The following is a 13,072-nucleotide window of genomic DNA, read 5'->3' on the forward strand; positions in this document are numbered from 1 at the left end:
GAGCCATGTGGTTGATGTCATCGCCAAATGTTATAATTACAGGATGTTCTCTCCTCCAGATTTATCCAGTCTTTAGTGGGTCCAAGTCCACAGAACAAACTGCCTATTATTTGCCCTAAAGGCACACAAGGTGAAATGGTCTATCCAATATTCGGATATAAACACTTAAGCCGCGATTTTCTTTTGGGAGGCGAGTTGGGGGTGAGGGACTCCAAGGCGGGCGGGAAACCCAGGAGATCGGGTTTCCCGTAGGCCCTGCTGACTTTAACCTCAGGCCTCAGAGTCCCAACCACAGCTTGAGAGGCAAACGAGCCAAAGGTGTCCAGCGGAAACACAAGGACACCCTCAAAGCTTCCATGATAAAGTGCGACATCCCCACTGACACTTGGGAGTCGCTGGCCCAAGACCGCCCTAAGTGGAGGAAGTGCATCCGAGAGGGCGCTGAGCACCTCGCGTCTCAACGGCGAGAGCATGCAGAAATCAAGCGCAGGCAGCGGAAAGAGTGTGCGGCAAACCAGTATCACCCACCCCTCCCCTGAACGACTATCTGTCCCACCTATGACAGAGTCTGTGGCTCGTATTGGACTGTTCAGCCACCAAAGAACTCACTTCAGGAGTGGAAGCAAGTCTTCCTCGATTCCGAGGGACTGCCTATGATGATGATGATGAGGCCTCAGTAGGCGTCACTGGTCCTGGGGGGGAGGGGGTTGAGAAGTCAGTGATCGGGGGGGTGGTCAGCAATCGCGGGGAGGGGAGTCAGCGATCGGGGGAAAATCAACTGGGGTGGGGATCGTGGCTTCCCACTGGAGGATCGTGGCCAGCCTCAGCATCATCGGTGGTGGGGGTGGCCTGGAAGTAGGGGGGTGGGGACGAGGCCTCATGGTGGTGATCGAAGGCCTTTGGGGAGGGGGGGAAAAGAGGAGGGGAGGGCTCTGATTGCAGGGGGTGGGTATGGTCGGGACCCTGGATTCAGGATGTAGGTATAAAATCACTTACCTCCTGGATGCAGCTATTCCTGTCATGGTTTCACAAACCCATCCCCAGGCAGTTTAATTTAAAATGGAAGGGAAATTAGAGGCTTCTAGCCTCATTACATTATTTGAATTAAGGTAATGGCATCTGGGTTGGCTGTCCTGCCAACCCATCCTGCCTCCGGGAAAACCAAAAGTGGGCGAGATCAGATCGGGAATCCGACTTCTAACAATTTAACAGCCACCATGCTCCAAATCCACTCATTTATTTAGGGAAAAATTCAGGCCTTAAGTTCTTAGGTTTGCAGAAGCGCTGTTCGAGGTGGCCATACAGATGTATGCAAGATTATAATTATACAAGGAATTACCAGCACATACTTATGTCCTGTTATGAAAGCACATGTTGGTGCTGTGCCATCCATCACCAAATGACTCTAAATTGACTCTTTTTAATAGATATACAAGTTACATGAAGAACCACCATCTCTGCCAAAAATTGTATTTTCTTCATAAAGCACAATGTTTAACTGCTTAACCAGTATCAGTACGACTAATCGTCAACCTTTTCACGGATCTCCAGAGCTCTCTTGCACATGGGTTCAGCCTCTCTATATTTTCCCCTTTTTCCATGAAGTACCGCAAGATTATTTAATGTAGCTGCCACCTGCAAGGAATCCAGTCAGATAATTACAAGGAAAATTCTTACAAAAAAACAGCAACATCTTATTAATACAATATCATCAGAAGCAGGATCAGTCAGAAAGATAAAAATTCAATTCAACAGAATAAAAAGTGTGGATTTCATTATATATGCATTACATAGCAGTATTGGCATTTGTCAGAAGTATAGCATTAGAAAATATTAACACCTAAAAAAAATCAAATAAAATCAATGTGGGCTCTCTAGAATTCTCTGTACTCTGGAGTACAATTATTTGCAGGCAAATATGATTTTTGGATTATGCACTTATGGTCAAGGATGTGCACATAATGATTCATCATAAATGAACCAATAGATGGATTCACAATTTAACCTCCCTACCTGGTCATCATTTAGGAATGGTAGATGTTAACCTCAGCCTGTTGGTTTAACATGGAGAAATATTTAAACCGTATTCTAGATTCCCACACAGATAACGTATAGGATTTACTGAAAGGACAATACGAACCGCAGGATGGTCTTTACCCAAGGTCTTCTCCCGAATAGCTAAGGCATCATGAAGCAGGTTTGCTGCCTCTTTGTATTTGTTCTGGTCCCTAAGCCACATTTAAAAAAGCATTAGTGGCACAATACAAGTTTATATGATTCTATTAATCTCAATTGTTCAAAAGTTTCTATTTTCAAATTTCACATGTACACTTCATCAAAATCTAAAATTATCTGCTTGCATTTATTCAGTTGCTGCATTCACTATAAAGTGAAAGTGAAACATTACAGAACTGTCTCAATGAATAATTCAATTACTATATTTCTTACTTGATCCAATCCTCAATAGTTAAGGAATATCAACACTCCTTTCAAGGATTTCAGACATTTTGAAAATGAGCCACAGATCACTTACTTAAGACGAGATTATAAAATACTGTAATGTAAAGAGGTGCATCATTTTACAAAGACTCCCCATTAACAATAATTATTGAAAATGTAACAGACAGCAATGTGTTATAGGCAATTCAAACTTGCTAAGTACTTTCAGCATTGAAAGATATACAAGTTATACATCTGACTGGTGTATAAAAGAAACTGGCTAATCATTTAAAATCTTTCATGATTAGAATACATAAAGATCATTAGCTGAGAAGTTCCTTCAGCTTTCAATATAGAGCACATTCACAACCACAAAAATGACAGAGCTCCAAAATACTCCAAAATCATTCTTACCAAAATTGGCCATAAATATAAATACAGACTATACTTTGAAACATTCAGACAGCCAAACTTAGCTGTGCTTATACTAAAATCGGTCGCAGAATCTATAATCATAATGGGCTCAATTTTCCCCAAAGTTTTTTTTGGCATACTTGAAGAGTTAGGCCGGTTTTTTGGGGACCCAAGTACGCCAAAAATAAATGTTGTAAGTTTTCCCGTTGGGTTTCTTCATTTTGGCATGGCCTAACCTGTCCTTTAGTTTTGGGGGTGGAGCCTTGATCTGCGCCAAAAAGATCGGGTTGCCATGGTAACCAGGGACACAATGCGAGCCGAGGCTGAGAAAACAGTCAGCTCCCAACACATTAACATACATACATAAGAATTAGGAACAGGAGTAGGCCATCTAGCCCCTCGAGCCTGCTCGGCCACTCAACAAGATCATGGCTGATCTGGCCGTGGACTCAGCTCCACTTACCCGCCCGCTCCCCATAACCCTTAATTCCCTTATTGGTTAAAAATCTATCTATCTGTGATTTGAATACATTCAATGAACTAGCCTCAACTGCTTCCCTGGGCAGAGAATTCCACAGATTCACAACCCTCTGGGAGAAGAAATTCCTTCTCAACTCGGTTTTAAATTGGCCCCCCTGTATTTTGAGGATGTGCCCCCTAGTTCTAGTCTCCCCAACCAGTGGAAACAACCTCGCTGCCTCTATCTTGTCTATCCCTTTCATTATTTTAAATATCTCTATAAGATCACCCCTCATCCTTCTGAACGCCAACGAGTAAAGACCCAGTCTACTCAATCTATCATCATAAGGTAACCCCCTCATCTCCGGAATCAGCCTAGTGAATCGTCTCTGTACCCCCTCCAAAGCCAGTATATCCTTCCTTAAGTAAGGTGACCAAAACTGCACGCAGTACTCCAGGTGCAGCCTTACCAATACCCTATACAGTTGCAGCAGGACCTCCCTGCTTTTGTACTCCATCCCTCTCACAATGAAGGCCAACATTCCATTCGCTTTCCTGATTACCTGCTGCACCTGCAAACTAACTTTTTGGGATTCATGCACAAGGACCCCCAGGTCCCTCTGCACCGCAGCATGTTGTAATTTCTCCCCATTCAAATAATATTCCCTTTTACTGTTTTTTTCCCCCCCAAGGTGGATGACCTCACATTTTCCGACATTGTATTCCATCTGCCAAACCATAGCCCATTCGCTTAACCTATCTAAATCTCTTTGCAGCCTCTCTGTGTCCTCTACACAACCCGCTTTCCCACTAATCTTTATGTCATCTGCAAACTTTGTTACACTACACTCTGTCCCCTCTTCCAGGTCATCTATGTATATTGTAAACAGTTGTGGTCCCAGCACCAATCCCTGTGGTGCACCAATCCCTGTGGTACACCACTAACCTCCGATTTCCAACCCGAAAAGGACCCATTTATCCCGACTCTCTGCTTTCTGTTAGCCAGCCAATTCTCTATCCATGCTAATACATTTCCTCTGACTTCACGTACCTTTATCTTCTGCAGTAACCTTTTGTGTGGCACCTTATCGAATGCCTTTTGGAAATCTAAATACACCACATCCATCGGTACACCTCTATCCGCCATGCTCATTATATCCTCAAAGAATTCCAGTAAATTAGTTAAACATGATTTCCCCTTCATGAATCCATGTTGCGTCTGCTTGATTGCACTATTCCTATCTAGATGTCCCGTTATTTCTTCCTTAATGATAGCTTCAAGCATTTTCCCCACTACAGATGTTAAACTAACCAGCCTATAGTTACCTGCCTTTTGTCTGCCCCCTTTTTTAAACAGAGGCGTTACATTAGCTGCTTTCCAATCCGCTGGTACCTCCCCAGAGTCCAGAGAATTTTGGTAGATTATAACGAATGCATCTGCTATAACTTCTGCCATAACTTCATCTCTTTTAATACCCTGGGATGCATTTCATCAGGACCTGGGGACTTGTCTACCTTGAGATCCATTAGCCTGTCCAGCACTACCCCCCTAGTGATAGTGATTGTCTCAAAGTTCTCCCTTCCCACATTCCCGTGACCAGCAATTTTTGGCATGGTTTTTGTGTCTTCCACTATGAAGACCGAAGTAAAATAATTGTTTAAGGCCTCAGCCATTTCCACATTTCCCATTATTAAATCCCCCTTCTCATCTTCTAAGGGACCAACATTTACTTTAGTCACTCTTTTCCGTTTTATATATCGGTAAAAGCTTTTACTATCTGTTTTTATGTTTTGCGCAAGTTTACTTTCGTAATCTATATTTCCTTTCTTTATTGCTTTCTTAGTCATTCTTTGCTGTCGTTTAAATTTTTCCCAATCTTCTAGTTTCCCACTCACCTTGGCCACCTTATACGCATTGGTTTTTAATTTGATACTCTCCTTTATTTCCTTGGTTATCCACGGCTGGTTATCCCTTCTCTTACCACCCTCCTGTTTCATTGGAATATATTTTTGTTGAGCACTATGAAAGAGCTCCTTAAAAGTCCTCCACTGTTCCTCAATTGTGCCAGCGTTTAGTCTGTGTTCCCAGTCTACTTTAGCCAACTCTGCCCTCATCCCACTGTAGTCCCCTTTGTTTAAGCATAGTATGCTCGTTTGAGACACTACTTCCTCACCCTCAATCTGTATTACAAATTCAACCATACTGTGATCACTCATTCTGAGAGGATCTTTTACTAGGAGATCGTTTATTATTCCTGTCTCATTTCACAGGACCAGATCTAAGATAGCTTGCTCCCTTGTAGGTTCTGTAACATACTGTTGTAAGAAACAATCCCGTATGCATTCTATGAATTCCTCCTCAAGGCTACCCCACGCGATTTAATTTGACCAATCGATATGTAGGTTAAAATCCCCCATGATTACTGCCGTTCCTTTTTCACATGCCTCCATTATTCCCTTGATTATTGTCCGCCCCACCGTGAAGTTATTATTTGGGGGCCTATAAATTACGCCCACCAATGGCTTTTTCCCCTTACTATCTCTAATCTCCACCCACAATGATTCAACATTTTGTTCATTAGAGCCAATATCGTCTCTCACAATTGCCCTGATATCATCCTTTATTAACAGAGCTACCCCACCTCCTCAAAACATATTCCATCAATTTAAAAACACATTACAATATATTGCAGCAACTTACCTCCATTATTAAAGCCGGTCCCGCTATCCCCGCCCCTAGTCCTGGACGAAGGGCTTGCAAGTCTGCTTGCCTAGCCCGCCCCGAGCCCCTTGCCGGTGCCGGTCCGGCTCCAGCTTCCCCCCCCCACCACAACTCTGAGTGCCTTGCCAGTCCCGGTCCCCCGCCCCTAGCACTGGCCGAAGGACTTGCCAGTCCGCTCCCCCGCCCGACCCTGGCCCCAAGTGCCTTGTCGATCCGCTCTCCCGCCCCTAGCCGAAGGACTTGCCAATCCGCTCCCCCGCCCCTAGCCCTGGCTAAAGGGCTTGCCGGTCTGCTTGCCTAGCCCGCCCGAGCCCCTTGCCGGTGTCGCTCCAGCTCCCCCACATCCCACCTCCAGCCCCGAGTACCTTGCCGGTCCCCTGCCCCTAGCCCTGGCTGAAAGGCTTGCCGGTCTGCTCCCCCGCCCGACCCTGGGCCCCGAGTGCCTTACCGGTCCGTTCCCCAGTCCCTATCCCAGGCCGAATGGCCTCCTCCCTCCCGGTCCCCGCACCTAACTACACCCGAAAGGCTTCCGCCCACCCCCTCTCTCCCCTTTCCTGCTTGTGTGTGCGTGCGTGCGATTGACCGAGATTCTCAAGTGGACTATGTACAAGATTTCCTGTTCAAAGGAACAGCAGAAACTGTATAAATAAAATACTGGAAGTGAGTGCTGCTCTGAGAGATGGGCCGATGGGAGAAACTAATAGTGATGGGCCTTGGGCTGGAAGAAGGACAGTGCTGAAGGCATGAAAGGGGATGTGTGTTTGGTCTGATTTTCTTTTATTAATTTTTCCTGCAATGCAATGCAGGTTCCAAAGCAAGCAGGGAGATAAGCTATCGTGCTCCTGGCTCAGGTTGTTCCTAAACAGTTTACCAGGGTCATATCGTCTTTTAATTTATGTTCATACCTGCTGACAGTAATCAGAAGAACCACATGTAGAATTGTGTGCAGTGATACTTTCTTTACAAATCCTACAATGTTGGATAATGATTACTTCCTTTAGCTGCCAGGTTAGGGAGGGGCCAGTATAGTGGGGCTGTCAAGTAATGTAATGGAACCTCACTATACTTAATGGGTCCACAGAATGTTGTCGCCACTCACCACTTTTATAATAGATTATATTTTTTTCATGCTCATTATGTTCACCCTTCTTGTTTGCACTGAGTTTAGGCCACACTTGTAGGCTTATTTTACATAGCCCTATTTACCTGTTTTCCCATCCAACCCATCCCCATATTCTTAGTCTTCAAGTAATTATCCAATAGCTTTTTGAATGCCAATTATGCCAAAAGGATTGCATATTTCAATACAAGACTGCTCCAGGGCTGCTGCCATTGTTTTTTTCATGTTGGATTTGTGATTTGAGCGGCAGGATTGGTTTATCCGCTGACTCTGCAGGGTGTCTTAATGGAAATATTTCATGTATTTTTTGTAATTATCAATTTGAAACATCTCTAGAAAGTTACTCAATGTTCTTAGTTCAAAATAATAAAGTGCTAGTTGTTCTAGCCTTTCTTTGTTACTCAGACCCCTCACCCCTGGCATCATCCTCGTAAATCTGCATTGCAGTTTTGCCAGGGCCATTACATCCCTCCTAGAATCATAGAATGATACAGAACAGAAGGAGGCCATTCAGCTCATCATGCCTGTGCCGGCTCTTTGAAAGAGCTAACCAATTAGTCCCACTCCCTTGCTCTTTCCCCATCACTCTGCAATTTTTTCCCTTTAAGTATTTACAAATTTCCTTTTGAAAGTTATTATTCAGTGCATTCCAGATCCTAACAATTTGTTGTGTAAAATCTATTTCCCTCATATCGCCTCTGGTTCTTTTGCAAATAACTTTAAATCTGTATGATGCCCAGAGATGAACACAACGCTCCAGCTGGGATCTAACCATGTTTTATAAATCTTTAGTATAACTTCCTTGCCTTTGTACACTATGCCTCTATTTATAAAGCCAAGGATCATGAATGCCTTTTTAACAGCCTTCTCAACTTATCCTGCCACCTACAAAGACTTGTGTACATACACCCCCAGGTCTCTCTATTCCGACACCCCCTTTAAAATTCTATCATTTAGTTTATATTGCCTCTCCTCATTCTTCCTACCAAAATGAATCACTTCACACTTCTCTGCGTTAAATTTCATCTGCCACTTGTCGACCCATTTCTCCAGTTTGTATGTCCTCCTGAAGTCTGTCACTATTCTTCTCATTATTTACGACATTTCCAAGATTCGTGTTATTTGCAAACTTTGAAATTATGCCCTGTATACTAAAGTTCAGGTCATTAATATATATCGAAAAAAGTAGTGGTCCCAACACCGACCCCTGGGGGACTTCACTGCACACTTCCCTCCAATCTAAAAAACAACCCTTCACAATACTATTCTCTGCTTTATGTCCCTTAGCCAATTTCATACAACGCAGCCACTATTCCATTAATCCCATGGGCTTTAATTTTTCTAACAAGTCTATTATGTAGCACTTTACCAAACCCTTTTTGAAAGTCCACATACACATCAACCACCACACTACTCTCCTCAACCCTCTCAGTTACTTCAAAGAACTCGATCAAGTTGGTCAAACACAAATTGCCTTTAACAAATTCATGTTGGCTTTCATTTATTGATCTATATTTTCCCCAAGCGCCAATTAATTTTGTCCCCGATTAATGTCTCTAAGGTTTCACCATCATAGATGATAGGCTGACTAGCCTGTAATTGCTAGGTTTATGCCTCTCCCCTTTTTTGAACAGGGGTGTAACATTTGCAATCCTCCAGTCCTCTGGCACCACTCCCATATCTTAAGAGGATTGAAAGATTGTGGCCAGAGCATCCAAATTTTCCACCCTTACTTCCCTCAGCAATCTAGGATGCCTCCCATCGAGGTGACTTTTCTACTTTGAGCACTATCTAATTTCTGCACTGCCTCCTCCTTTACTGTGACATTGCAGCATCCTCTTCTTCTTTTGTGAAGACAGATGTAAAGTACTCATTTAGTACCTCAGCCATGCCTTCTACCTCCACAAGATCTCCTTTATAGTCCCTAATCGGCTCCACCCTTCTTTCGACTACTCTTTCACTATTTATATGTTTATAAAGGACTTTTGGGTTCCCTTTTAATCTATTCTCATTCACTCTCTTTGCCCCTCTTATTTTGTTTTTCAGTTCTCCCCTGTACTTTTTGTATTCAGGTTGGTTCTGTACCGAATTACAAACACTGAATTTACCATAAACCTCTTTTTCTGTTTTAGTTTAATCTCTATCTTTTGTCATCCAGGGAGCTCTAGCATTGGATGTCCTTCCTTTCCCCCTAGAGATCAAGAAAGCTCTCTTACACACATTTCAAGAATTCCTCATCCCCTGCCCTTTACACTGTTACTTTCCCCACTCCATGGGCCCAAGTTTCGGGCCGTGCCTAGAACGGCGCAGCCCCGACCTGGACGCCCGTTTTTCGTGCCACAAAGTGCGCCTGAAAAAAACTTCCAGATTCTCCGGCTCCCTGCAGGTCCTCTGGCCCTCGGCGCGGCGCAGCACAAGCTGTAGGGGGCGGAGCCAGGTCCCTGCGCTGAAAACAGTGCCGGGACCTCTGCACATGCGCGCTACAGTGGGCGCGCAAGTGCAGTAGCTCCAGGCGCCCAAAACTGTGTGGGAGGGGCCCGAAGCACGCAGCCCCTAGCCCTGGCCGAATGGCCTCACTGGGGCTGCGTGCATAAGGCTGCCTCCCACGCCCAGCTCCTGTTTCCTCCGAACCCGACCCGACTTGACTCCCACTCCCACCCCCCCCACCGGACCACCACCCCCCCCACCTCCGCTTCCCCCGCTCCCAACCTACCCCCCCCTCCCCGACCGACCTCTGCTCCTGACCGATCTCTCCCCCGCCCCCCCCCCCCCCCGACCGACCCGCGCTCCCGACCCCCCCGGACCCGACGCCACCTACCTGTCAATCCAGTAAGTCTAAGCTCGAAGTCTTGGGCCCGGCCCATTCAGCTTCCCTCTCCTTTCTCTCTCTCTCTCTCTCTTTCTCTTCCCCTTCCCCTCCCTCCCTTCTCTACCCCCCTCCCGTCCCTCCCTCCCTTCTCTACCCCCCTCCCTTCTTTCTCTACCCCCCTCCCGTCCCTCCCTCCCTTCTCTCACCCCCCCTCCTCCCTCCCTCCCTTCTCTTCCCCCCCTCCCCTCCCTGCCTTCTCACCCCCCTCCTCCCTCCTCTTCCCCCCCTCCCCTCCCTGCCTTCTCACCCCCCCCTCCCTCCCTCCCTTCTCAACCCCTTCCCCTCCCTTCCCTCACCTCCCTCCCTCACTTGTCACCCCCCTCCCCGCCCACCCCCTCTTCCCCATTCCACCACCCCTCCTCCCCTCGCTGTCAGAAACACAGACACTGACAGACAGAGAGTGAGAGACAGACAGACAGAGAGATAGAGACACTGACAGAGACACACTGGGCGGGGTGGGCATCCCAGCACGCTGTTGGAGGGCTCCCTGTGCTGCAGTCGGTAAGTAGAAAAAGTTTTATTTATTAATTTTTTTTGATTGGTTTATTGGTTGATTTATTGATGTTTTTATCATTTATTATTGATGATGGCTCTTTATTTGTAAAACTGAAGTGTTTAATGTTTGTAAACTTCCCTTTAAAACCCCCTCCCCCCATTCCCTACGCCTGATTTGTAACCTACGCCTGATTTTCTAAAGTGTAGACAAGGTTTTTTCGAGCGTACAAAAATCTTCACTTACTCCATTCTAAGTTAGTTTGGAGTAAGTTTTCACTGCCGTAACTTTGAAAACAGGCGTAACTGGCCGGACACGCCCCCTTTTGAAAAAAAAATTCTGTTCCAAAGAGAAACTGTTCTAACTGACTAGAACTGGAGCAAACTAAATGCCGAGAATTTGAATTTCTAAGATATTCCGTTCTACACCAGTTGCTCCAAAAAATCAGGAGCAACGGAGGCCGAAACTTGGGCCCCATATTAGGATCATTGACATCCCCTATTATCACAGCTCGAAAGTTCTTGCATCTTTATACAATTTTCCAACAAATTTTATCCTCTATCCCCTACGCACTATTTGTTGGTCTGTAGTATAACCCCGGCAGTGCAACAGCTCCTCTATTGTTCCTTAATTCTAACCTAATAGATTCTGTTTTTGAACCTCATCCCTTTCTAGTGCACAACAGTATCTTTGATCAATACTGCCACCCCCACCTCCCCCCCCCCACCCCCCTCCGCCCCCGCTCCTTATTTGCCTTCCCAATCTTTCCAGAATACATTGTAGCCAGGAATAAAGTGTCCATTCCTCCCATTGTTTGAGCCAAATCCGGAATTAGACCTTGTTCTAACCAATGATTAAATATGTGTAGTAATACCTCTGCTACCTCCTCCCTAGATTCTTTTAAAATGCGCGTACGTAATCTGTCTGGACCAGGGTTTTATCCTTTGAGTTTGATTAGTTTATTTAATGGATCTCCTTAAATTTACCATCTAAGGTCTACTTCGTTCTTTATTTGTTCCCAAAATATATTAACACACATTTTTCTGCTCTTGCCACTTTTCTGTCTATTCTGTTAGCCTGCTTATGTCTTCCTGCATTTATCCTCCCAGTTTGCCATTATCAGAAAACTTTCACATCAATCTCTTTAGGTCCAGGTCCAAATCTTTAAATAATTGAAGCCTATTTTGTCTCTGGTTAACATCTGGGCAGCCCCAACATTCCAACATTCCTAGTTTTCAGTCTGCCATGCCTGTCCCTCTGACTGGCATGTACGTTTAAACCTTTCCCCCACTCATTAATTCTCCCCACGAGGATACTTGTAGTTTTTGTGTTCAGATGAAGACAGTCCCTTCTATCCCTTCATTTGGAGTGTCTTTCCTCAATGACCAAAAAGTCTGAAACATTGAAAATAGGTGCAGGAGTAGGCCATTCGGCCCTTCGAGCCTGCACCGCCATTCAATAAGATCATGGCTGACCATTCCTTCAGTACCCCTTTCCTGCTTTCTCTCCATACCCCTTGATCCCTTTAGCCAACAGGGCCATATCTAACTTCCTCTTGAATATATCCAATGAACTGGCCTCTTCAACTCTCTGCGGTAGGGAATTCCACAGGTTAACAACTCTCTGAGTGAAGAAGTTTCTCCTCATTTCAGTCCTAAATGGCCTACCCCTTATCCTAAGGCGATGTCCCCTGGTTCTGGACTTCCCCAACATCGGGAACATTCTTCCCGCATCTAATCGGTCCAGTCCCATCAGAATCTTATACGTTTCTATGAGATCCCCTCTGATCCTTCTAAGCTTCAGTGAATAAAGGCCCAATTGATCCAGTCTCTTCTCATATGACAGCCCAGCCATCCCTGGAACCTTCGCTGCGCTCCCTCAATAGCCAGAACGTCCTTCCTCAGAATAGGAGACCAAAACTGAACACAATATTCCAGGTGAGGCCTCACTAAGGCCCTGTACAACTGCATTAAGACCTCCCTGCTCCTATACTCAAATCCCCTAGCTATGAAGGCCAACATACCATTTGCCTTCTTCACCACCTGCTGTACCTGCGTGCCCACTTTCAGTGACTGATGAACCATGACACCCAGGTCTCGTTGCACCTCCCCTTTTCCTAATCTGCCACCATTCAGATAATATTCTGTCTTCGTGTTTTTGCTCCCAAAGTGGATAACCTCACATTTATCCACATTACACTGCATCTGCCATGCATTTGCCCACTCACCGAACCTGTCCAAGTCACCCTGCAGCCTCTTAGCGTCCCTCCTCACAACTCACACCGCCACCCAGTTTAGTGTCATCCGCAAACTTGGAGATATTACACTCTACTCCTTCATCTAAATCGTTAATGTATATTGTAAAGAGCTGGGGTCCCAGCACTGAACCCTGCGGCACTCCATTAGTCACTGCCTGCCATTCTGAAAAGGACCCGTTTATCCCGACCCTCTGCTTCCTGTCTGCCAACCAGTTCTCTATCCACGCCAGTACATTACCCCCGATATCATGCGCTTTGATTTTGCACACCAATCTCTTGTGCGGGGCCTTGTCAAAAGC

At 45.5% G+C, this 13,072-nt stretch overlaps 1 protein-coding gene across 8 annotated transcripts in view; it reads right to left on the reverse strand.

Moving 5' to 3' along the window:
- Positions 1–13,072, reverse strand: part of klc1a (kinesin light chain 1a) — a 185,082-nt gene that overhangs the window by 72,892 nt on the left and 99,118 nt on the right. For all 8 annotated transcript variants that reach the window (XM_070879308.1, XM_070879309.1, XM_070879307.1 and 5 more), the window contains exons 6-7: positions 2,141–2,228; positions 1,534–1,635 (exon numbers count right to left, since the gene is read on the reverse strand). In XM_070879308.1, the coding sequence (XP_070735409.1) occupies positions 1,534–1,635; positions 2,141–2,228 (190 nt within the window). The remainder of the gene's footprint in view (positions 1–1,533; positions 1,636–2,140; positions 2,229–13,072) is intronic.

Source organism: Pristiophorus japonicus, chromosome 4, assembly GCF_044704955.1.
Source record: "Pristiophorus japonicus isolate sPriJap1 chromosome 4, sPriJap1.hap1, whole genome shotgun sequence".
NCBI classification, from domain to species: domain Eukaryota; kingdom Metazoa; phylum Chordata; class Chondrichthyes; family Pristiophoridae; genus Pristiophorus; species Pristiophorus japonicus.